Consider the following 25,301-nt stretch of genomic DNA (forward strand, 5'->3'; position numbering starts at 1 on the left):
AGTCACTTTTATATACTTCTTGCGTACTCTATTAGTGTGATTGGTTGCGTGATTTTTTTTTTAATATAAAATAACCGTTTTAGCCAATCACATCATTGCCTCATGATAATAAGACATTTTAAGTGATTTTGTAAATCAATCAATTAAATAAAACAACCATTAATTAAAAAATGACAGATCAATCAAAATGACCGAAAATGACAAAATATAAGATCATCTTCTAATTAAATGAAGAGGATCTTATTCCAAGAACATCTAGCCTGGCTACAAAGCATTTTAATCTGTAGTTTGTAGTGGTCCCTGTCGAATTGGAAACAATAATGTATAATTGAAGTTGAGATTACACTGTACCTGGAAATTGCAATTATTTACATTTTATTGCAACTGAATGATACTAATACAAATGGGGGTTAAAAATTACATTTGCAAGCCCACTGGTATAAAAGAATGAATCCTCATCGATATTTGGAGATCGGTCAGCTCCTTGGGAGACAAAATGGGGAAAAAGAATGTGCAACTTAATTCATGAATTTTCTACAATTGGGAGCTCCACAAAGGCAAGGAACTTTCAATTCATCACGCTCATCCGGATCGAACAAGTAATCATACCTGAAACAGAACCATCGGATAAAATGTTTACTCCACATCCACCCAAAACTGAATACTAAAAGCATAAACAAGCTTATAATAATGACAGTAAACTGAATAAATCGCACGTTAGTTCTTCACCGGCAGAAACGTTAGTCTTTGCAATAAGAACTATCCTGCTCTCCTCGTCACCCAAACTCATGATCCTCGCATAACAGTTGGGCATGCACTGCAGCAACACAGAAATTTGATATTAAGCATCATATCATATTGCATGTATAGAAATTTTACTTGTTTTCTTTTCATTTCTCTTCTTTTTCTCCCTTGGGGAAGATGGGGAAAGGACGGATTGAACCAATAGACAAAGAATGAGCAGCTTCAATGAGAAGGAATTGAACAAATGCAGCTTCGAGTTTAGTATTCCAAATTCATAAGGCTGAAGTCGGATCATTACATGCAGGAAGGAACTGGATTCTCAAACAATCAAATCAAACCAAGCCAAACCAACTGTGTAGTCTATGACCATTGTAACCTTAACAAGTGCTGCTCTATGATTCTGCCAGAGTAAAATACACGGGCATGTCACTGTACCATACAAGGACACATACCATATAAGGGCATGTCATCTCATCTCATCTCAATATCCTAACAACACAAACACAAACACTTTTCAATTTCAAATATTCAACTTTTTCATCTAATTATTACAACTAAGGCTGCAAACGAACTGAGTCGAGTCGAATTCGAACTAGGGATCGTGAGCTCGATTAACATGTATATCTGCTTGAACTGAACTCGACTCGAGCTCAAAAAGTATTAGAGATTTCTGATCGAGCTTGGCTTGCCTAACATATATTAAGATCGAGCTTGGCTCGAACTCGAATATAAAAAATAAACGAGCTCATACGAGCTCGAGCGAGTCCATACAGAGTCGAGCTACTCGACTCTGTTTGGACTTCACGACTTGAATACTTGTTTCAAGTTTCATAGCATGGGTTCAATGGTGGAGGGAGACACCGACAGCAACACACACGGATGCAGAGGGGAGAGAGAGCTGCGGGGAGATGGAAGAGGGCGAGGTGCAGCAGCAGTGGCACAAGGTGGACAGCGATGCAAAGGAGGTGCAGCGGCGTGCGGATTCTCTACAACGGGAAGAAGAAAGAAAGAAGAAAGAAGAAAGAAGAAAGAAGAAAAAAGAAAAAAGATGAAAAAAGACGAAAAAAGGCAGAAGACGAAAGAAGAAAGAAGAAAACGGGAGGGAGGGGGACGGCACATAAAATAAGAGAAATAAGAAGGGGCTCTAGGGTTTCTATCATGGTCAAAATGCATAGTTTAATCAAAAGGGGCTGGGCCATTACTTGAAATGTGTTGGGCATCAACTTCACACACACACGGTCCAAAAGAAATAAAACACTATAAATCAACTACAAAAAGCCCAAACTCCAAAGACAAATAAAATAATAAAAAAAAAGACATTAAAATAAAATACACCATAACCTTAGCAATTAAATAAATAAAATAATACCTATAGAAATATTACGAGTATTGTGACGAGCCCATAACGAATAAAGTCGAATTTATACGAATTTTGTTTAAGTCAAGATTACACGAGTTTAGCTCGTTTAATATTCAGACCAATATTAGTGATCGCGAACAACTCATTTATCAAATGAACCAAATCCGAATTGAGTTTATACGAGTCGAGCCCAAGCTGTTCACGAGTAGCTCTGTTCGTTTGCAGCCCAAATTACAACTTTCCCAAACTTTCAAACCAAACAAAAAATAATAATAATTCAACTTTTTCAAATCTCAAAACAAAAATAATATTAAAAAATCATATTCTAACAATATTTTAACTTTATAATATTTTTATTCAAATTTTTCTCTTTTCTTCCAAAACTCCATAAAATATCTTAAATCAAACTATTTCATTATTATTCACAAATCATCTCATCTTATCTCACTAACCAAACAAGGCCTGAGCCAAGCCATGGGCCCATGAGCCTATGAAACACCCATTGAGCAAAAAGTTACGAGCTTGCACATGCAGAGCATGAGATTTTTGTTCAACTCCAGCAAAATCCCATATGCCAATATAAGAACTTACCGAGTGGTTGATTAGACGTGCTATATTCCCTTTATCTGTAGCATCAATTACTACTTCCTCACTGATCTTGAAAAGCTGCATAAAATGTTTCGTTGTACTTCAATAAACATTTTTAAAGAAACACATGCAACTGAAAAAAGAACATACAAAATTAACCTGCCTAAAAGTAGGAAGGATTTGTATACAAATAAATATTAGCATACCTAAAACACCAGCAATTGTCAAGTCATATATCAAAATGGATTTGACAGTCACTCTATTCTACACAGGGTTTATATGAACAAAGTCCGTAGATATTAGGAAGTAAACACACTCCAACTTAAACTTAGTTCAAATTTTGAATAGGTTACTTCTGTACCACAACACCTTTACCTGCTTACTAACTCTGAGTAAAATATGTAGTTGAAATTTTTTATTGGCATCGGGTGTCCGAAAACAAAGTACTGACTAATCCAATGAGCACAAGCCCTCGGCAAGGAATTTCCTGCAAGTGCACCTTGGGTAATTCAAGGGAAAGTTCCCCCAATCCGATGATCCCTAAAAATTGCTTGCATCCAATGGAAAAAATTCGGGGAAAAAATTAAAGCTGTGCATTGATTATCTAAGCCTAACTAAAGAAAGCAAGGGTGTGAACCATTATTCCCTGGCTGTATTTTAAATATCACACCGCTCAATATGGGCATAAGATGTCTAATGATATATACAATTGCCAAGACAGCCCACACACACCAAAACAGACAAAAATAAAGGGACATGAACAAAACACTCACGTAACAATCTTTGCCTTCTAATCCATACTTTGCCTCCCTCAGATCTGCAACACTGCGCCTCACCTGCTCACCACGATACTCAACCACCTGGAGACACATACCTAGCATCAGTTGTATCACTTTCAAAACTGAAAAATAATGTACCACAAGTTGTCACTGAATAATCCCTCTCAAGTGATACCCTTAAGAGAAATGCTTGGCCTACACAAAAATCTTAACTTAATACTTTAAAGAGTAGAGAAAAGCAGACAGAACACTATTATGTCAACCACACAAGTAAACAGAGAGAATAAACTAAGTTCAGATGCTAATCGCCCCCCCTCCTGAACCTCTCCAAAAATCCTCAACCCCCCCCCCCCCCCCACCCAAAAAAGAAAAAACCCACTCCTCTTAAGGGGAGTTTGGATGGTGAGTTGAGATGAGATGAAAGTTGAATAAAATATTGTTAGAATATTATTTTTGTTTTAGGATTTAAAAATGTTGAATTGTTTATTGTATTTTGTTTAGGAATTTGATAAAGTTGTAATAATTAGATGAGATGAGATGAGTTGAAATGCTTTCTGAATCCAAACAAGGCCTAAGAAATCTGGTCACCAATTCCTATTTCCCCCTTCTTCTTTCCTTTTTCCTCTTCTTCCTCTCTAGATTCTCTTTTTCTTCAAGTCATTAAAGCCTAGATCTAGGGTTCTTGGTCCAAGTCGCTACAAGGCCCCCACCACTGGAAGCGTCGCCACACCGTCGTCCACCCTTGACCATCAGTGACCACCACTGACCAGCATGAGGGCGCCACACACTGCCCAACTACCTCTGATTCTGGCCTCTTTTTTTCAACCACTTTGGGCGAGACATTGATTTGGCATACAGACCTTGTTAGACTATTTTCATACCTTTTCTTTACCTCTTTTTCTTGAATTGTTTTCAAGGACTTTCAATCTCAAATCTGCACCCAACCGCTGGTTTTGTTTTGGTCAAAAGATTAATCTAACTGCGTCTGATACACACGCAATTGGCAACCACAACAGCAAAGATGATTATCAGCTTTAATCTCTAACCACACCTGCCATCATATCTGTTTTAAGTTTAGCTTCAACGCTTAGACTAACAAAACAAACTGAACAAACAATCCAATATTTTAGCTTTCAAGATCCAACAAGGTAGAAAAGCAAAACAGCATACCATAAGACTGAACAAATTGCATTTAGAAAAGAGAAGTCCCCTTCCCCTTCGTGTCCCCACCAATCTCAAAATGTTTGCACCTCTTAATCGGGTGCTGAGAAACATGCTTGCAACCCTGGCACTTCAAACTGAGCACAATCTTCTTGGCAGTCTTGGCCTTTTTGTGGAAGACAGGTTTGTTCTGTCCTCCATAACAAGATTGCTTGCAGTCATATTGGGCACTTTCCCTGAGCAGCAAGACTATCCTTGCTCTTCTAGTACTGTGTAACCTTATGCAGGGTGTGCTTCCTGCACTCCTTGCTCTTACGGTATGTTTTCTTTGTCTTAGGTACGTTCACCATACTGCTGCTTACTGCCACACACAGACCCCACCGAGAGTCTCCTAGAGAGTCTCCTAGTGTCTCCACCAAACCAACCACCTCCACATTCAACCGATGCATGGAACATGCACGACACTTTCTTGCCAAGAGATCATACACCTTATGATTATTTTGACTAAAGAAACCTCCATATGGTCCCTTATCCAAAAACACGGGAAAAGAGATTCTCATCAACTTTGTAAACACAAATAGCTCTAATGCAAATGCTGATGAATTCTCTTTCAACTGAAAAAAACCGCCTTCATAGGATCCTTCTCTTAAACACAAGTCAATAGATTAAAAGATAAAAAACGTTAGATTCCATTTCCTTATTTGTTTTTATTAACTGCACTTTAATGTCTATTTTGTGTTTATTGTGGTCCCCCAACCCTCCCATTGTACTTATAATTTGTATTAGTTCTATTTTGCACATCAAAAGAAAAAAAAAAAAAAAAAAAAAAACACACACACAAAAGCAAGAGTAGAAAATTACAACGCTGTCTGTTATATATTTACCATAAAGTCTTTGGAAAGTTGGGCATCCTAAAGAAAAACTCTTGATATCAGAAATTGTGTGAATGGCATAAGAAATACACATGCATAGATACATTAATACAGATACACATCTAGTACCATTTCTCCTCCTTGAATGTTCCTACGCGCAAAGAGACCCCATCCATGTATACCAGATTTGCCAAAGCCAACCCGATGATTTTCGGTTCTCTGAAGCAACAAATAAATTTAATAAGAAATGTTAGAACCAAAAAATTGCAAGTAGACTAACCATCGCATATGAAGAAACAAAATTTACCTGCAAGTGGTAAAGTCGTTCCTTCAAGGAAGTGAAAATCTTGGGACCTTCTAATTCCTGTTAAAAGACAACAGAAGAAAAAAGAGAGAGAGAGAGAACAGAAGTATGTAAATGTACATTAATCCATCATGTTATCCACGGAAAACAGCCAAATAAGTTTATCCCCTTCTAAAAAAAGCCTAAAATCTGAAAGGTAACAGAAGATTAAAATTAAAATACAATAACATACATTATTTGTGCTCAAGCTATTTATTGCATGTAAAGAATGATGGCTTGGTCCCATTGGTCTGTGGAATAACGGCTGCCCTTCAGCCCTCTGGTAATCAAAAATAAAAATAGACACGAAACCAAGTGACAAAATTGATTATGTTTTTTGTTGGCAACAAGCTAAGCACAAAAGAACAACAAAAGCAAAGCTTGGAGACTCCACCTTAACGACCAAAGAAATCCAGTATTTGCCATATGATTGGAAAGTGAAGCAACTATTTTTCTTTTCTTTTTTTTTATAAGTACAAGTGGAAAAACTATTATTCTGATGAAACAATAAATTAAAGACAAATACAAGTTTCCTCCATAAGTTACCTTGTTCTTTAATCTTTTGAAAACGCGGCATTTTGCTGCAGAGAGTGGCTCAAACTCATCACTCTCTAAGTTTGAGGACTCAAGAAGTTCAGTTTTCTTTCGTGAAACCAGCCTTGAACCCCTGAAGCACCCCTTCTGGTTCTGCAGCAGGCTTCTGGCAGAAAAAACTCCTGAAGGAGTATGAACAGCTACAACAGAATCAGGGTTTGGGACCCTGCAAATAAAAATGGCATCAACAAGGTTTGGACCAATAAATATGGTGCATGGGGGTGTAACTGGAACAAGGCTACTCAACAAGTAGCTTAAACTTGGCTCAATTAAACACGATTCATGCTCAATTCATTATTAAATGAACAGTTCGTAAACACAAAATTATGATTAATTACCAAACGACACAGCCTGTATAAAACTCAAACCCACTTGCTAATATTTGTGACCAAGCTCACATAAAGATTCAATCAACTTGTAAGCTCGCTCTTCTATATTGTAATACACATGCACGCACATGTATACATGAACAAAAAATGTTGTATAAATCTAAGTATTAGTTGTATATAGTATATTAGTATTAAAAGTAACTGTATATTTAAAAAATATATAAATTAAAATATATATACAAGTGTGTGAGTATAAGTTATATATAAGTTATACTAATAAGATTAGTGAGTGCAGTATTGGACAGTAGTTTGGTTGTAGTTGATTGTAAGTTTGTGTTTCTATTTTGAAGTTGTAATTTTGTATTAGTATAATTCTGATAGTTGACTAATAAATCAAGAATAATGCAATTTTGATTCATTTTATAATTTATTTTATAATCTTTTTTTAGAATAAGAAATAAGAATTTTTTTTTTAAAAAAAAATATTGAATCAAGCCATGCTGAACTCAATTGAGAATTTCAGTTCGATTTCATCTCGAACTTCAGGATAAGTCAAACAATATTTGAGAGCTAGGCTCTTATTCAAGCCAAGCTCGATCCTAGTTTCAATACTTCTGAGCCGAGCTTGGGCAACCAAAACTCTCTCAAACTTGACTCGAATACAGCCTTAGGCCATGTTTGGGAAGTGAGATGAGTTGAAAACATCTCATCTCATCTCAAACTTTCTCATAATTTCCTTCCTAAACATTAGTCAAACACAAAACACTTTTCAACTTCAAATCTTCAACTTCATCTAATCATTACAATTTTTCCAAACTTCCAAACAAAACACAAAAAACAATACAACTTTTTCAAATTTCAAAACAAAAATAATATTAAAAAATAATATTCTAATAATTTTTTTAACTTTATAATATTTTTATTCAACTTTTTCTCTCATTTTTCAAAACCCAATAAAATATCTTAATTCAAACCATTTCACTACTATTCACAAAACATTTTACTACTATTCATAGAATTCTCATCTCATCACATCTCATTACACAAGCATGCCCTAGTGTCCATGATGAAATAGAACAAAAAAATATTTTAATGCTGAGGACAACTAAAATAAAATGAGGAATCAAAAGATAGGTAGAAATCAAACCTGTGAACTGCACAATATATCAACTTTTTAGTCATTTGTATCCCATTCTTTTCCCAGCTGTGCAACTGAGAGTTGAACACATAATGTTAACATGATTATCAACACTGTTCAATTTACTCAAAAACTTACACAAAAATAACTTCAAAATAAAAGCATCATTCAAACAAGCAAGCGTAAAAAAGATATAGACAGTTCAATTGAAGAATAATAGAATATTATGAAATTAGTGTTTATGAATAAATGATCTGTTAACTATAAGAGCTTTGAAAACATACTTCCATGCAATAACCTGCTCTGTATGCACACATCACATGAAAATAAGTAGCACACTTGCAGCACTGTGTGCAGGAACCATGACTCTGCTTGCAGATTATGCATCGCTGTAGTCCACAAAAAGAAGAACAATCAAACCACAAGACTTTCCAAAGCCTTCTGCCAGCCATCAAGGTATGAAACTACGAAGATTCACAAGAGACATGCTCGTAAAAGATTTTGCAATTAAAGAGCCAGAATTCAAAAGTGTAGAAAATCATTATAAACACCATTTAACCTTCAAAAATGAATTGGACGGAATTCTAAGGATTCCAACAGCAGGCTCCATTTTCTCATGATTTAAGAAACCAACTTCAGGCCGGAACCAAGCACATGTGACATGAGCCCACAGCGAGTCAACATCGGTTGGCTTCAGAGCACCACCTGAAGAAGCAGTTTCAGATTTAATAAGAACATATAATTGGTGCAACTACATAGCAGCCTTTGAAGATAGTCAACTTTAGTGAGTAAATAGATAAGTACTTTCATGTACCTACGCTCAGAATTCATCCTTAAAATTTATACGTAGTCTGAAAAATTGTATGATAGCCAAGTGGCAAAAGAAAATCCTTGTCAATTTTATAGAGGGGGTTCCCAGGCTATGTACTTATTGTGAACCATCTATATTACACTGTAGTGAACCAAATAAATAATGGGGAAATTCAAATAAAAGCTGCAGTTACTTGTTCTGGGGTAGGGATGTAAGGTTTTCCATCTGGACCCAAAATAAGGACTGGACCGAGCAGTTTCATTCGGTCCGGAACGGGCTGATTAAGGAACCAGTCGGTCTTGGTCCAAGAAAGTAAGGAAATTCGATCCAGTCTCGGGGTGGGGTTTTTTTACCCCAGACCAGACCAACCAAATTTAATATATAAATTTTTAAATATTTTTTTCTATGATATTTTATAATTTTTTTAAGTAGTTATATAAATTGAAAGCAAGTAATTATATAATTTTCTTCTAACTAATTATAAGTAATTATGTAATTGTCTTCTAACCTCATTATTTATGCTTTGATTATATTAAATATTAAAGGTTAAGAATTTTAAGACAAGGTATTAACTATTAATTATTGATAATACACATACTATTAACATTATTAATTTGTCATACACAATTCAAATACTTAATTAGTTAAGTATATACTTAGTGAGACAACTTAAGCCCCGTTTGGTTTCACAGATGGTCTCAACCTATCTCATCCCATCTCATCTCAACATCCAAACACCATTCAAATACAAACACTTTTCAATATCAAATTTTTAACTTTTTCATCTAATCATTACCAACTTTCTCAAATTTCCAAACAAAATACAAAAAAAATTTCAAATTTTTCAAACCTCAAAACAAAAATAATATTAAAAATTTATATTCTAACAATATTTTAACTTCATAATATTTTATTCAACTTCTTTTCCAAAACCCTATAAAACATCTTAACTCAAATCATTTCACTACTAGTCACAAACTATCTCACTACTATTCATATATTTTTCATCTCATCTCATCTGTGTAATCAAGCAAGGCCAAATCATTCACTTAATTAATATTTTTCTTATTTTATATAACTTTTTGTCAAAAACTTGAAAAAAAAAAAAAAAAAAAAAGCGACCCGAACCGAAACACCCTAATAAGACCGACCAGGCCAGTCCGGTCTGGACTTTTGGTGGACCAAAAGAATCGGTCCAGTCCAAAATTCTCCTCCAAGACCGACCGGACCGGACCAATTACACCCCTATTCTGGGTAGACCAAGAATATTTGCTGGACACCACAGGAAGAATAACATATCCTTGCACTTTGATAGAGAACATTATTTAAAAAAAGAGTAGAGGCATTATAATATGAGCATATATAATTTATTGATAGGTCGACTAAAAAAGGTTCAAGACACTGATCCCAATGGCGTACCTTCTACAGGACAAAGGCAACACTCTCTCTTGATGTTAGGTGATTCACATACTCTACAAACCCATGAAGTAAAATCCTGAACAGATTTTGTCCCATAGCATTCTTGGTGGATGGCTATTTGGCATCTGTACACCAAAAAGAAAGTAAAAGAAAAACTTTCAGCACTCAAATGCATAAGATGCAACAGTCTTCTACCACCAAAATATTTTGATGTCAGCACGTACAAAACAAAAAGATGGCATAAAAGCATAATTAGTTACAGAAATACCTGTTGCAGATAATGATTTTGTTATCATCCCAATCTTCAACCCATCTACATACAGCACACCTTTCCGTCGTCCATTTTGCATGAACGGGCTCATACGTCTCTGTAGCAATTAAAACAAGTAATTTTCCTTCCCAGTCAGAATTGTCCACTGAAAGAGCTTAATGGCACAGACACAGCACCAACACAAACAATGCACGACAACAGAACAGTCTTCAACATGTTTTTTTTTTTTTTTTTTTTTTGATCGGTAAATAAATTTTTATTGATCAAAAGAGAGACAAAAAACGCCCAAGTATACGGGACATATACATGAGCAAGTTTATGTCTAGTTTAGAGATACAAGGACAGTCTTCAACATGTAAAGAGCTCACTGAAGTCATATTTTACCTTGCAAAAAAGTGAGTAACTGCTGCTTATCAAACTTCAGAGGATCCATACCATGTGCATTATACTCTGAAATCTGAAAGCATCTCAATAGAAACCATATTCATAAAGATATTGAAGGCATCACAATTATGCTAGAGTATCACAAATCTATATCTACTAAATTGAGATCAACTCCATCAGTTAATAGATTAACATCATGTCTTCAATTCAAAGTCACTATAAAAGTTCACTATCAGCACAACCTAGCATAAACCAGATACATACTGCTTAATCAATAAGAAAAGGTTCTATTTGAGATAACTAAAAACTACTTGTAAAAATAAAATAATTAAGTAGAGCTTTACAAAAAACTTAGCATGACGGCATACTTACGGTCCTATTTGGTTTCTCCAAGGTAATTTTGAAATCAGCATTTTTTTTATAGGCAAAAACAGAAACTAAGTTTCTTTTGACATTGCTCCCAATTAGGTTCAGGAAACCAAGAAAATCTAACAAATTGCAGAAATATATAATACAAACATAACAAGAAAGTATTTAGAACCAAAGCACAAAAACTCATACATTCCAGAGTATTTAACTAGAAGGCAAAAAGATCAATTCATCCAACACAAACCACAAAATTGGATCAGGTAAATACTTTGCTTTTCTAACAGCCATTGAGAAGATACTACCAAAACATAGGGACATCAAAATCTAAGACAAAAAGGCCATCATACTTTAAATGAATTCGAATTATCTTAAACAAGAAAGCTACTTTCATACACTAGAATACTTGCAAGAACTTAAATATAGAAAAATGAAAAAACAATATAATATTTCAAAACAATAGTAATTGATACCGACCCATTTTTCCAGTGGCAGCATTGTATCCTTCACTTTCACACTATACTTCCACTTTTTGGCTCTGCAACCTGTGTGTCGTTCCCATTCACTGGGCGTTTGCTTCTTCGACCCGCACAAACCACATTTACACATTACTCTAAGACAAAAAGGAAACAAAGCAGCTGAATGGAATTGTTCACCAAAACAAAAAGAATTCCAGATAAAAGATAAAGAGAACTCCGATTCAGATTTCACTACAAGTCTCACATTAGTAGTCAAATTTCGATAAAAATCCAGCATGGAATGAACTATTAACATATGATAACTAAAATTAATACTTGAAGGCATGCAGAGATTGGAACAAATGCTTTGGAAAAAAGTGGTCCTAGCCAATGCGGAAAACCATTCCAATCTACATATTCTATTTATAAGGAATTCAAGGCTTACAAATGAAGGCTTCGAATATATGTTCCTTCCATGCCATTGCACACCACAGTTACAACCTCAGGCAAAACAGTTTGTCCACTATTCTCTACAGAACTGCTTCAAAATTGTGCAACATTAGGCATATTGATTATAACCTCCAAAGACGGTCAATAAAGTCAAATATGCAATTTCCCCGGAAATGAACTAGAGAAAAGATAAAACATGGATAATGCAGACATACTTCACTTTTGGCTGGCCTTTTCCTGTAGCTGATAATTCATAGTTGGACTTCTCTTTGCAATCCGGGCAATAGTAGTCAATGTGCTCCAGATCCTTTAAACCATAAGCAAACCAGTAATCCTTCAATTCCTCACTAGCTTGGGTAGATAAACATACCAAAGGAACAGATATAAAATAAAAAATAAAAATATGGTTAGCACCTTGAATAGTTCACTGGAAATATTGTCGCAGTCCGCATGCACCCAAACATTACAACCATCACAACACACCTGATCCAAAGAGTTACGTCCATCAATCTCTCAAACATTAATTTTTTAAGGACAAATAATAAACCCAATCCTGTTTTGCTAAGAATCTTACCCAATTCCCTCCATCTGAATGGTGCCAAATCTTCTTGCAAATGCCACAATATTGTCTAGATTTTCGTAGCTGTAAAAATGTAGACATTCACATCACCTAGAAAACAAGAAGCTGCAATGACGTTCTCCGAGATATGGTTCTAGCATTAATAACAAACCTTAGCACAATGTTTACACAAAAGCAGGGTCTCACAAGTTGGACCCTTCATTTTCTTCATGGTTTTGGATGGCAGAAACAAACCACAGCCATCACATGGTATTGGATCCTTACAGTGTTCATCCTGCATACACAACTAAGTCTTTGAATGAACCCTTTTACAGAACAGACCAGATTCTATTAAGCATTTCACTGTTGTTTAGATAGGGTACTAAGCATTTCTCCATTTTTTTTATCGGTAACCAAAATCTTTTATGGAATCATAAGAATAGGCATTAAGCATTTCTCCGTTGAAGTAGCAACTCAAAACTTTTTGTAATAAAGAATAATAAAAATTTGGAACCATAATTGGATTAAAGGATATAAATCTGTTTCACAACTTCCCAACAGACACTACAACTTTCATAAAAAACAAGTTCTAGCAAGGCAATATTGCTAGCTCTGTAGAACAATATCTTGCACAGTTTTCTCATATTTCCACACACTATTCATTACTTTTCACTACTATTTAATATTCTATTATTAATTTTTCATTACTTTTTCACTACTATTCAACTCTTCTTAACACTTATCACTACCCAAACCTACCCTAAGAACCAAAAAGGCCACATTATTACTTTCAAATATTCACGGTATCTCAATTGCAACCAAAAAACACTCAAGTGGCTAAGAAGCATAGACTCAGCCAGCCAAGCAGTCCAACTCCAATTAAAAATTAAATTAAAAAAACACAAAGCCATGCAGATCAGAAGAAGAGCAAGAAAATCGGCTCTGAGGAAACTTGCCTGATTCCCAGAACATTGCTGGTCCAGTTTTGAGTCAGTAGCCTCTTGCATTTCCTTAGGATTTGCTATTTCCCCAGCCCCAAGGTTTGTGTCCAGAATACCGTTTTCAGCCAACAGTGCTTCCTCCAATGCCCTCTGAAAATCACTCAGCTTGCTCTTGTACAATTGGGTCTGCCCCTTATATCTGAACAAAGTAGAATTCAAGCATGAGCTCAATTAACCAAAGTCAACTACTCGAAACATCATTCAAAGGCAAGTTAGCTACATACCTATCCATGAATTCCACGAAGGGAAATAACATTCCCTGCTTCACCCACGCATAATCCTGCCCACCACAATTCTCTTAGAACACAAAATACACAAAAATATCATCACCAGATAGGAAGAGAGAGGACTTTACCCTTTGTGTTCCATTCTTCGAATACCCGAAAAACATTACACACATAGCACCAGGAACACAGCAACTCAAGACCGTTTCTGGAGCTTGCGATATGGGATCGATCACTACCGCCGGCCAAGTCGGGTATCTCCTCCCACACTTTGCCCAAACTATATCTCCCAAAGCAAAGTCCTCGGGCTTATAAACTTCTTTCCTCTTTCCAGCATTCCCTTTCGCCAGTCGCTCAATTCCGGTAAAACTATACTTGGGTTTATAACCGTCACTTCTTGTCAACGCTGGAGAGTTCAAACCAAAACTCTTTGCCGTGGAGCTACTCGAATTCAAATACTTCCTACGATAGAAATTCTTATAACCCACATAACCAGCTTTCCCTTCCCGTTCCTTCTCAGAGTTTGGACAAGGCTTCAAGTTCTTGAACCTAGACTTATCCTCCTCGCTCCTTTTAATAAATTCCATATCTTTTACTTCCATTTCGTCTCCTTCTAAGCTCGAATCCTTGCTATTGAATTTCGACTCCCCGGTCTTCCATACGTCAACAACGGAGTCATACAACTTCGAAGGCAACATCTGCACCCGCCCTCGTGACGATTTTAACAGCGGCGGCCGAAATCGCTCCGAGCACTGTTGAATCTCTCCTTTTCCATTCAATTGCTTCGAGTTCAACTCAAACTCTCCGCCCCAATACGATCCTTCGCTTTCGCTCCGCCATAAATAACCTGAACCATTGCTGAAATCTTTAACCTCACCGCTACCGACTGAGAGATACCCATTGGGTTTCCTTCTCTTGGGGTTAACCGAGCACGCACGGTCGTCGTCTTCTTCTTCCCAATCGGAATCTTCGAGCTTGCACCGCTTCAAATTCGGCATTTCAGGTTTCATAGTTCGTTTGATAATCATCTTCCCAACCGTTCGAGTCGGCGAATTCAAACTATGAAACCAAACCCTAACTTCACATCAAACACCAAAACCATAATCCAAAACAACAGAACCGAATTCAGAATCTCCACGTATTATTTGCTCCGCGATTTTAGTTTTTGAATTAGCAATGGCTCTCACAAATACAGTCCCCAATTTAAATATAAACCCTATATTTCGAGCAGAACCCTGATCAGGCAGCCAGAGGGAAGAAGGCAGATACAATTCTTTTTTCTTTTTTTTTTTCTAAAAGATACAATTCAAACTTTCATGAAACTTCTTAAAGCGCCGAGAAAAAAAAAAATTAAAACAAAAATCAAGACGAAAGAATTCAAACCGGTTAGTAATAGAGGGTATGAATTATGTGAAGAAAAACCAATAAATTTTGGAGAAACCAGTTCGATATTATAGAAAGAGGAAGCCTGAAAGGTGCCCAGCATCGTCCCGTCTAAACAATGCCATACAACAAAAAAGTATAAAATAAAAATAAAAATTTATATATAGACACACTTCTTATTATAACCGATTATTAATATAATTATTATTTTTTATACCAAAGAAGGAAAGAGGATGTAGTCTACGTACAATTTAGTTTTTGGCTCTTCGCTGAAAACAAAAACAAAAAAAAAAAATTATTTTGGCTCCAAAGTACCAAGACTGCGGAATCCGACTTTTGGGAGCGCGAAATGAAACGTTTTGATGGGTAGGATAGAGTTTCTGTGCACCGTCTATGATTCCGGATGGGCTTGTATTAGATGTTTGGATGATGAAAATATTAAAAAAATAATAGTTGAATATTAAATAATAGTAAAAAATAGATAAAAATTAATAATAAAATAAAAAATGGTAGAGTGTTTGATAGTACTCTCATTAGCCAAACCTTATAGAATGAATGTTCTATAATACAATTTTTTTTAAAAATATGAAGAAATTTGTTTAAAAATGACTTATAATGGATATTGTATTTCATTTTCTATTTTGCTACAGTGATCTCGCTACATCTAGATGATACTATTCACCGATGTAAAATATTCTTAATTCATTTCTCTCTCCTTGTCTAATTTTTTCCATTTCTTCAAAATCTTTTATCTTCATTTTAGACCATTTATCTCTCTTTTTCCCACACTTTCTTTTTTGTTTGGCATCAAAGACTTTGGGTTTCTCTCAAATAACACCCATAGACACCGAGTTTTGCTCAAATAATGATTTTTAGTTTCTGTTCCTTTCGAATAACAATTTCATATCTTCAAGTGAACTATTTTCTGAATGCAAACAAAATATCTTCTTTTTATTTTTTAAAATAATTTATATTTTGATTTAACGTATAAATTTAGATTAATTTAAAATAGAACATAATTATATGATATTATATATATAAGGAGATATTGCAAATATCAAAATATATGAGGATATCATTAGTAGTTAGAGAAAATATTTGAAATAAATAAAAAAATATTAAAAAGTATAATATTTAAATTATATGAAGAAAAAATAGATAAACTGGTGTATAGTATATTATAAAAGTGAGTATGTAAAATAGAAAAAGTAAGTTTTGATGATGTATTTTAAAGGATAAAATGAAGAATTCATTGTGAGTGCTTTTACTGTTTATTACATGAAGGGCTGGGTTTAGCATTGGACCGAAACAGGGTTAGCTTCGTCTGTGGTTCCGGTCCTGATGTCGGATTTATATCTATCTGAGTTTTCTCCCTTTGGAGCATTGGCATTGCCTAGCCAAATGTGCATAGCCAAATTTTGGAAGTAGTTCAAAAGTGATCTGGATTGGAGTAATCAAAATTTCAATACTCCACTTTTGAGTTACAGTAAATCTATATATTTTTCCAAATTTAGCCAACCACTATTCACTTTCAATGGCTACTATTAAGTAATTAGGTTAATGAAAAAAATAGTTTTGAGATAAAACAAAAAAAAAAAAAAAAAAACCTTAATAGATTACTGATAATTACAATAAGTTATAACAAGTGCACAAATACAAGGAATAGCAACATCAACATCAATCATTTCTATATTAAGCTACAAAGCCTTCTTAGCTAAAACATGTGCAACCTAATTTGCCTCCCTCTTGACATGTCAAAGTTACCATTCAGTCCCTTCTAGCAAGCTTATGATATCTGCAATGAGAGCATTCTAACCCCTCACACTGTCATGCTGATGAAGAATGGCATTAACTACTTGAGAGGAATCCCCTTCTAACAAACAGTTACTAAAGCTCAATTCCTTGCACAACTTAACTGCTTCCCATAGCCTCCTTGCCTTAGCCAAAGTAGAATCAGAACAATAATTCAGGGGTTTCATCAAGCTCAACAGCACAGCACCATCCCAATCCTTTAACACAATACCTATTCCAATCTTATGTACCTCTTTCTGGATTGTCACATGCCAATTGAGCTTTACCTAATCCCTTTGAGGTAACTCCCACCGAGTGATACAAGGTAAAGCTGGTCCAGTTGTGTTTGAAATGGTCTCCATGGCATGTTGACAGGCATTGTAGTCATTGACTGCATACTGAAACAATGATAATGGATGCTGAAATTTGCCTTAATGAATGAAATAATTCCTTCTAGTCCATAAGGCTCGAGCTATGTATGCAAAATAGGCCAGATCCATCCATTTCAAACTTTCCAACACCTGTTTAAAAGTTTGTGCAAAATCAAGCTGAACAATAAACAGTTTTTGCAAACTTTTTTAGCCAAGCAACCAAATGTCCATAGTAGCATGGCATGACCATAGTATATGGCCAGTAGATTCATTCTCTCTTAAACAAATAGGATACAACGGGTCATCAATAACACCCCTCTTCTGAAGATTCATTTTTTTGGGAAGAAAATCAATACAAGCTCTCCATAAAAAGTTATTAACTGAATTGGCTATAGGTAATGACCAAAGTTGTTTCCAACACCTCACAGAATCCCCTTTGGTTGAAGTTTCACCATTTCTTTCCAACTTCATTACCATATACATGATATATAGGCACTCCTAACAGAAAAATAATAGCCTCTGCCGATAGACAAATATCCTGACTATTAGATTTAGTTTTCCTGTTTGTTTTTTAAGGAAAACTAGAAGATAAATCAGTACCTTTTAATGCAAACTTCCTTTTGCGAGTCCTCACAGTCTTCACAGATTCAACAGTCCTCTTCTTATCCCCATTTCTAATCTACCTCTTCCATTTTAGTAAAGAATTGCATGAGGCTTCATATTAGTCTTTCACATCATAGGAGGTAATGCATCAGTAGTAAAAGCCATCACCTCTGTAGATTTTGATAAATCTGTGCTTGATCCACTTGCTTTATTGAACACATTACCAGTTGCAGTCTTATTGGATTGCTTCATTGGAACAGTTATGTCGGTTTCCTCAGAGATGCCTCTATCCTCAATAGCTTGACACATGGACATAACTCCCTTCCCAACCAATCCCATACCATTATTATTGTAATTGCCAAATAACTGCTCAGTACAGATCTGTAGAAATTGTATGCTTGCCCCCCATCCATGGAGGAATCCATCTGTTGAGGAAAAATTGGCACAAACCTATTGAGTCTCATATATGAGACTGCCCCTGATGCTCTCAACCAACTTCCATATTGCATGTTATTTGCCATTGCCTCAAGACCAGCAATAACTTTTCGAGGGCATCCCATAGTAGCATGAGAAAGCATACCACAATGGAAGCAAATCCTTGGAATCCTTTCATACTTGAATTGTATAAAAATTCTTCTACCATTAATATTAAGCATCTTACCACGTATCAAAGGATTAGTAAAATCAACCATAGTAAGCACACGTAAATACCTTCCCCACCTAGTTCCCATGTCATCCACTTCAACATGAAGCACTTGTCCAATTGAACCACCAACTTGGAATCCAACTTCATAGTTCATACAACCAAAAGGCAAGTTATGCAGTTGAACCCAAAAATAAGTATACTTAAAAACCAGATCAGATGAAGGGGTAAGGCCATCAAATTATTTAAAATAGACAAGACATTGATCAAACAGCCATGGATGCCCATCCTAAACATGATGGAGTGCAATTTCAGAAGCAAATTCCAGTAGGAATAGGTTCAAACCCACCTCTATAAAATTCACTACTGAATCGAGTTTCCATACTTTCAACATGGTAGATTTGAAGGCCTTTCAATTGATTCTTTTATCTGAAATAATTTTGCCAACCAGACAAAACTTGCCCCACTCCAAAGTAGCATGCAGATCATCATTCCTTACAACCACATCCCTAGTCTCCTCTTCTGTTAGAGAGTTTATCCCATAATTCAATTATATCATCTTCCATTAGAGGACAATTAGATCACCACAACACTTGAGAATCCCAAAGCACCAATAACCGGTTTATTGCAAGCCAATAAAACAAAGAACAATAGCATGAAGCAAGTTGTCGCCTTCACTTTGCAGGAAGGAAGCTACTTTCACCTCTAAATGAGAGAAAGATAGAATTCTCGGTCTCTAATTTTAAGTAAAAATTAAATTATTAATTAATATATGAAGTGTATTTTCAAAATATAAAAAAAAATTATTATTAAAATATCTAATATTATATTATTATTTTAACTTTTAGATGGATAGTCTAATGTGGATTAACCTCTCCAAAGGTTTTGGCTTTAGTCAAAACCTTTACTTTTAGTCAAATTTTGGACTTGGAAATGGTCTATTGCCAATGCTCTTAGTCTGTGTTTGGAAGATTTATCTCAACTCATTTCAAATTAATCATTAATATGACTTACTACTTTTTCACTTTCTCATAAAAAAGTTACTCATATCAACCTACTTCATATATTTTAACTTAAAAAGTTAAACTCATCTCAACTTAAAAAAGTTAAATACATCGCAATAAGACTCACAAAATATTACTATTCATAATTTTATTTAATTTATCTTAACATTCAAACACAACCTTAAACTGTTCAAGTGTTGCATGCATTTTGGTGCACGTGTGAATCATGAGCTATAATTGGCTTTTTGCTTGGAATTGTGATTTGTTTGTTACTTGCCTGTTCGAATGTAAGGATGTATAAGGATAGGCATGGGTCCATCAATCATGCGTACATGAAAAAATGTTTAAAGAAAAATAAATTTATAAATCTTTTACATAGAAGGTAATCATGCAAAATTGCAACTATTTTAATGAAGTGGTTAAATTATATTAATTAATTTTAAAATATTTGTAAGTGTACGTGTCTTCCTCTTCACCCTAGCCCTTTCTTTTATTTTCTTTTTAAAATTAAGGATGCATTAAAATAAACAAAGATATAAAAGGAGGGGCTAGGGTGCCCCACAATAATTGCAATATTTGGGAGGAGATGAGGTAAAATGAAAAAGAACATAACAATGAACCATAGGTTTGGGCCTATGTTCCATGGCTAAGTCAAGGATAGGACCGCCATAGACGGTTTGCACTGATACAAGTGGGTCAATTGATTATGGTTGTAAACCACAATTGGTAGAAAGATGCTGCAATTGTCTATTTTAGTGTATTTTGCAAGAAAACTCCACTTCTATTAGCTCCATATTCTCATTTGGAGAAAGCAGGAGTAAGACTGTTCATTCGAGTTGGGTTTTTTCCCGGGTCGGTTCGGAACCTAGATTCCGGTTTCGGAGCCCATGTTTCGGTTCTGGCCCGGTTCGAAACCCGAATTCAGGTTCCGATTTTAGGTTTCGGGCCAGATCAAATCCGGGTTGGAACCCGCATTACAAAACCCAGATTAATCCAGGTCAGATCCGGTTATGAAACTTGGGTTCCGGATTTAACATCCGGTACCTGGGTTATATATAAAAACAAACCCTCATTCTTCTGTGCGATGTCCTCTCTCTCTCGCTCAAAGTCCAGCTCCAAACCCTCGTCCCTGACTCCCTAGCTCTCCATCTCTCTCTCTTGCCCAAAGTGTCAAACGGAAACCCTAGCTCTCGATCTCTCTTCTCTTGCCCAAAGTCCAAACCGAAACCCTAGCTCTCTCTCTCTTTAGTCTCTTGCCCGTAATAAAGGGAATAAGCCTTCTCTCTTCTTTTCTCATCTATGTCTAACTTCTTTCTCTCTCGACTGAGCGCCGAAACCACAACCATCACTGCTAGTGCTATCAGAGGCCATCGTCCACAAAAGACAGAAGCCTTTTTGCTACTCTCGGTATGTTCCTCTCTCTCTTTGTTTGAGCTTTAGATCTCTTCTCTTAGGGGGAGGTTTCTTTCGTTTCTAGAGTGTGTTGGTGACTAGTAGAGTTGCCATTTGGCTAGATCTGCTCTTTTCTTCTTGGGTTTTATTTCGTCTCCCAGATCTATAACTCGTTATGTTCTGGTAGTGCTTGAGTAGTGTTTTGGTTGGCCAGATCTACCAGTTACTCAAAACCCTCACTCTCTCTCTCTATGTGTTGAACCTTTATAACTCATGGATTGTTTGGGACATTGGTGTGTGGTGGTATTTGTTTGATTTTTGTTTAGCTTAGATTCTTTGTTGTTATTATTTTGTTAGTTGTGATTGGTGGTGAATAGGGTTTTATAGACTTGTTTTGCTTGACTATTTCAGAGAAAAGCAATAGGGTATTGGTGGCCTAACAATGATGTTTAGCTCATTCTTCTTTTTTCTAATCTCAATATTACTTGGCCTAAAATGCATTTTAATTTTGCTTACCCAAAAAAGCTTATATGAAATAACATGATTTTTGCTACCTGAACTCTTTTCTACCATTATGCTCTGTCTAGAGTTGTTCATTCCAGAACTTCTTGGCCTGTTTCTGTCCTTGCTAGCCATAATAACTCAGGGTTATGTTAAAATTCAAGTATGTTACAAAAAGTTCACTTTTGTGTTTTCCACCAAGTCACTAATTCCATTGTAGTTGTAGATCCTTTTAGATTTACCCATATATCTGATTTTTATCATTTAGTACTTACTGTATTGTTTGGCTTGATATATAAAAGAACCGGTGCAACCTATTAGTCAAATGGTGGGTTTCCACTCATTTTTGTGGAAAATGTTCTTTGCGAAGCATGATGACTACAAGCTGGTAGATGGAACACTATTCTTTTTGGTGAAATGGTCTGGTTTTTATGTAGTAATCTTGGGAAGGGAACACAATTATTTGATTCATTTGCTTTACTTATATATAAAAAAAAAAGACTACAAAGTAGATGGAATGAAATATTTCTTTTGTTACTGAACCCTTATTGACTTGAAAAACCGGTATGAAGCATGTGATGAAGAAAGTAACCCAATTGAAGCTTTTAAAACAGTAGCAGATCTCATGGCCATAATTGAAGAGCAATGGTGGATAATCATAATTAATTGCCTTCTAAATTGAAAAATTAAATAAATATAAGAAAAAAAATTAGAGTCTTGGGAAGTTCTATGTTGAAATAAAGAATAAATTTTATTATTATATGCATTTGCTTGAATTATGCATTTGTTAGTTGAAGTTTTTTATTTTTTAGATTTGGTTTCATACTTTTATTCATTGAAAACTATTGAGTTCAACTCATATAAAATGTTAGATTCTTGCCAAACATTATTGCTGCACCTAATCAATTGTACTTATAAAACATTATTGCCAAACACTAGCACATCCATTTGCAAGTATACAATGGATTATTTTGGGTGATATTGAATCTGATATGCATCTTTTCTATGACTGCCCTTTAGATAGCTAGGACTGTTTGGGTGCATTTCTTGACATTATTTTATGTATTGAAAGTTTGAGGTGCTGCAATCTTTATACATAAAACCATCAATTTTTATATTCATTTTCTATACTCTTTTAATATTCTATTTGAATATAATATGCAAAACTAGTTAATGAGCTTTTTGATTTCTTGGCTGCAGGAATTGACAATGGACTATTATTTGGTGTGAGATTAAATCACTGATGGGAAGACTGTGCTGCTATTTTGTAACTCATTTATTGTAATTTTGTGTTTGATATTGTAATTTATAAATACCATTAGTGTAATATGTAGTGGATTGCATTGTGATGCATGCATAGATAAATATTGGATCTGATTTTTAAAAAAAAATCAGGGTACAACTCGGATTTTCGGGTTACAAAAACCCGGATCCACCTAGGTTTTGGCCCTAGTCTGACTCGGACTAACCCGGTCCGAGTTTCGGCCTGGGTTTAAAACCCGAGTTTCGGTCTGGGTATACCTGGGTTCCTAGGTCGGAACTCAGATTAACACCCCTAAGCAAGAGCATGGTTAGATAACTATAGCCAAAAAAAAAAAAAAAGATCACCGAATGCAAAAAAAATGCACCGACCGTTGTATTAGCACATGGGCCATGCACAATGAATCCGAGGCCAATGAATCCATTAGAGTCGCACGTGTAGACGTTGGAGGCGCAGATTTGCAATAGAATTTGAGGTAACAAGTGGCTTGGGCAGCACGTGAGCCACATGCACTAGTCAGACGACAGCAATTCTTGTCCCGTCTTGTAGATCAGCGCCTAGGGAGTGTGGTGGTGCAATGCTTGTACGAGATTGGTAGCCGAAAGGCAATAGATTGAACATTTTTCGACCTAGTAGAGAGAGAGAGAAAAAAAAAAGAATCAAGAAAAGAATTCTATGACCATATAAGGGAGAAAGAGATAAGGAAAGTAGAGGGGGAGGAGGGAGGAGCAGCTCCTCCATTCCCTAAGCCAGATGAAAAGTTTCTAAAGAGAATGAGAAGAAAAGTTTTAGAAAGAGGGGGAGCTATTACAACTTTGTGGGAGTCACCCTCTCACTAGAATTCATTAGAAGATGTGGAGATAGGGTAACTATCACTATCATTACAATGTGAAAATAGCAACAAAGAACGTCTTTGCAAGGCTATAGTATGGACATAAGTGTTGGTATGGAAGAGATGATTAATGAAGGTTTTTTTTTCCAAGTCCTGAATAATGCAATGTGTCAAAAGCATTATATACCACATGGATTACTACTTTTTTTTTTTTTTAATTCTATAAGGAGATATAACAAAGTTGGTAATACTCTTAGCATCACTCTCTAGTAGATGATAATAATTAAAATAGTTGCGATAACAAATTCTATTCTGAAGCAGCTTCAGTACCCCCACACCGCACACCCCTGATAAGTGCAAATTAGATTTGTTGATCCATATCACAATTCACTCATTTAAAAATAAAAGAAAAAACCAAAAAGCTTTTGACTTGCAGACTCCCTCTCCCGACTCTGTTCCCTCCTCCCCCTGTTCCTTTATCCGAGTCTGAAGCTCTCAGCCTCTAGTCCGAGTTTGAAGGTCTCTCTCCCTCTTCACGTTTGAAGCTCCATCATTTGTGTTGTTAAAGAGCAGTGTTTTTTGTTGTTAGAAATTGTGACTTGGGAGTGCGAGGGCTAATAGATATTTGGCATAGAATTTGATCTGTGATTTAAGATTATTAGGGCTGCTATTTGGCTTGATCTATGGTGATTTTGCTTATTTTTAGAATTGATTCAAACTTTGTTTATAATTTTCATTTAGATGAAATCACCAATTTTTTTGGTATGGTTTGAAATCACTTCAAAAGACCTTGCAAACTAACAAAAATTGCGGAATGAAATTTTATGCTTGTTCAAAGAATAACATGTGTTCGCTTAAAAATATCATCTGTAAGTGCACAGAATCGTAATAAGTAGTAAAGTGTTTTAAAGAAAATGATTATCGTACCTATAGAGAATAATTATACTATTAAGTATTGAAATTAACTAAATTAATTATTATTTGAAAAACTGAAATTTGAAAAATGGTTTATCTAAATTAAACTGAAGAAAAGAACATTAAAATTAAGATTTTAAAAATCATAAGAATAGATCTAGAGTATTTGACTTCACCTAACAAATCCCACTCAGTTTATTCTTCCTTGTTATAGAATCCCAATTATCCAAAATTAATAATAAAAATCTTTTAACTATTCAATATTTTCTCTCGAATAATACCAAAAATATTTCTAACTAATAACTCTATATCTCTATGCGAATTTAACTAATTGAAGACTCATTAAGTTTTTTGGATTTTTCTTGAAAATCACACTAGTCGAGGTAAAGCATCTTTGCTTACACTCAAATAATGGTGTTTAATCCTAGATCTTTAATCACAAATCACCTCTCGGTCTCATTGTGATTCAATTGATCGAATAATAGTTAGTTAGAAAATTGCAAGTATTAAGAACAATGAATAAACACTCAATCATGGAAATATTGAAAATAAAATAACTTGAAATATAAACTGTGTGTTCAGTGCTAGGCTACATCAAAGCTCTAGAAAATAAAATTATTTCATAATTAAAAAAAATAAAACCGGTGTTCTTTGTTGAAGTCGGATGATGAAACATTCGTTTCTCGCCTCTGCCCTCCAGTTACAACTTCTTGAAAGAACACTTCAATAATAAAAATTTGAACTCTAAACTCAA

The 25,301-nt window shown here is 35.2% G+C and overlaps 1 protein-coding gene and 1 pseudogene across 6 annotated transcripts; both read right to left on the reverse strand.

The window, feature by feature from the left end:
* Positions 1-221: 221 nt before the first annotated feature.
* Positions 222-15,416, reverse strand: LOC121246238 (histone-lysine N-methyltransferase ATX3-like). Of its 6 annotated transcripts, none has more exons than XM_041144325.1 (23): positions 13,983-15,389; positions 13,852-13,907; positions 13,583-13,766; positions 12,799-12,921; positions 12,642-12,710; positions 12,482-12,550; positions 12,283-12,374; positions 12,063-12,158; positions 11,637-11,772; positions 10,794-10,866; positions 10,407-10,506; positions 10,139-10,263; positions 8,468-8,613; positions 8,193-8,297; positions 7,918-7,982; positions 6,394-6,607; positions 6,041-6,127; positions 5,812-5,868; positions 5,634-5,723; positions 3,466-3,552; positions 2,696-2,770; positions 717-817; positions 222-609 (listed from the first exon to the last, which is right to left on the reverse strand). In XM_041144325.1, the coding sequence occupies exons 1-23, from the start codon at positions 14,877-14,879 to the stop codon at positions 519-521; spliced, it is 3,138 nt and encodes a 1,045-aa protein (XP_041000259.1). In that variant the 5' UTR covers positions 14,880-15,389; the 3' UTR covers positions 222-518. The 6 variants fall into 6 exon arrangements, 4 of the variants coding, with proteins under 4 accessions (XP_041000259.1, XP_041000260.1, XP_041000261.1 ...); XM_041144326.1 differs by having other exon boundaries at positions 12,063-12,155; positions 13,983-15,388; XR_005937087.1 differs by lacking the exon at positions 222-609 and adding an exon at positions 3,068-3,179 and having other exon boundaries at positions 753-817; positions 13,983-15,414.
* Positions 4,541-5,396, reverse strand: LOC121246240 (annotated as a pseudogene).
* Positions 15,417-25,301: the final 9,885 nt, after the last annotated feature.

This window comes from Juglans microcarpa x Juglans regia, chromosome 1S (genome assembly GCF_004785595.1).
Source record: "Juglans microcarpa x Juglans regia isolate MS1-56 chromosome 1S, Jm3101_v1.0, whole genome shotgun sequence".
NCBI classification, from domain to species: domain Eukaryota; kingdom Viridiplantae; phylum Streptophyta; class Magnoliopsida; order Fagales; family Juglandaceae; genus Juglans; species Juglans microcarpa x Juglans regia.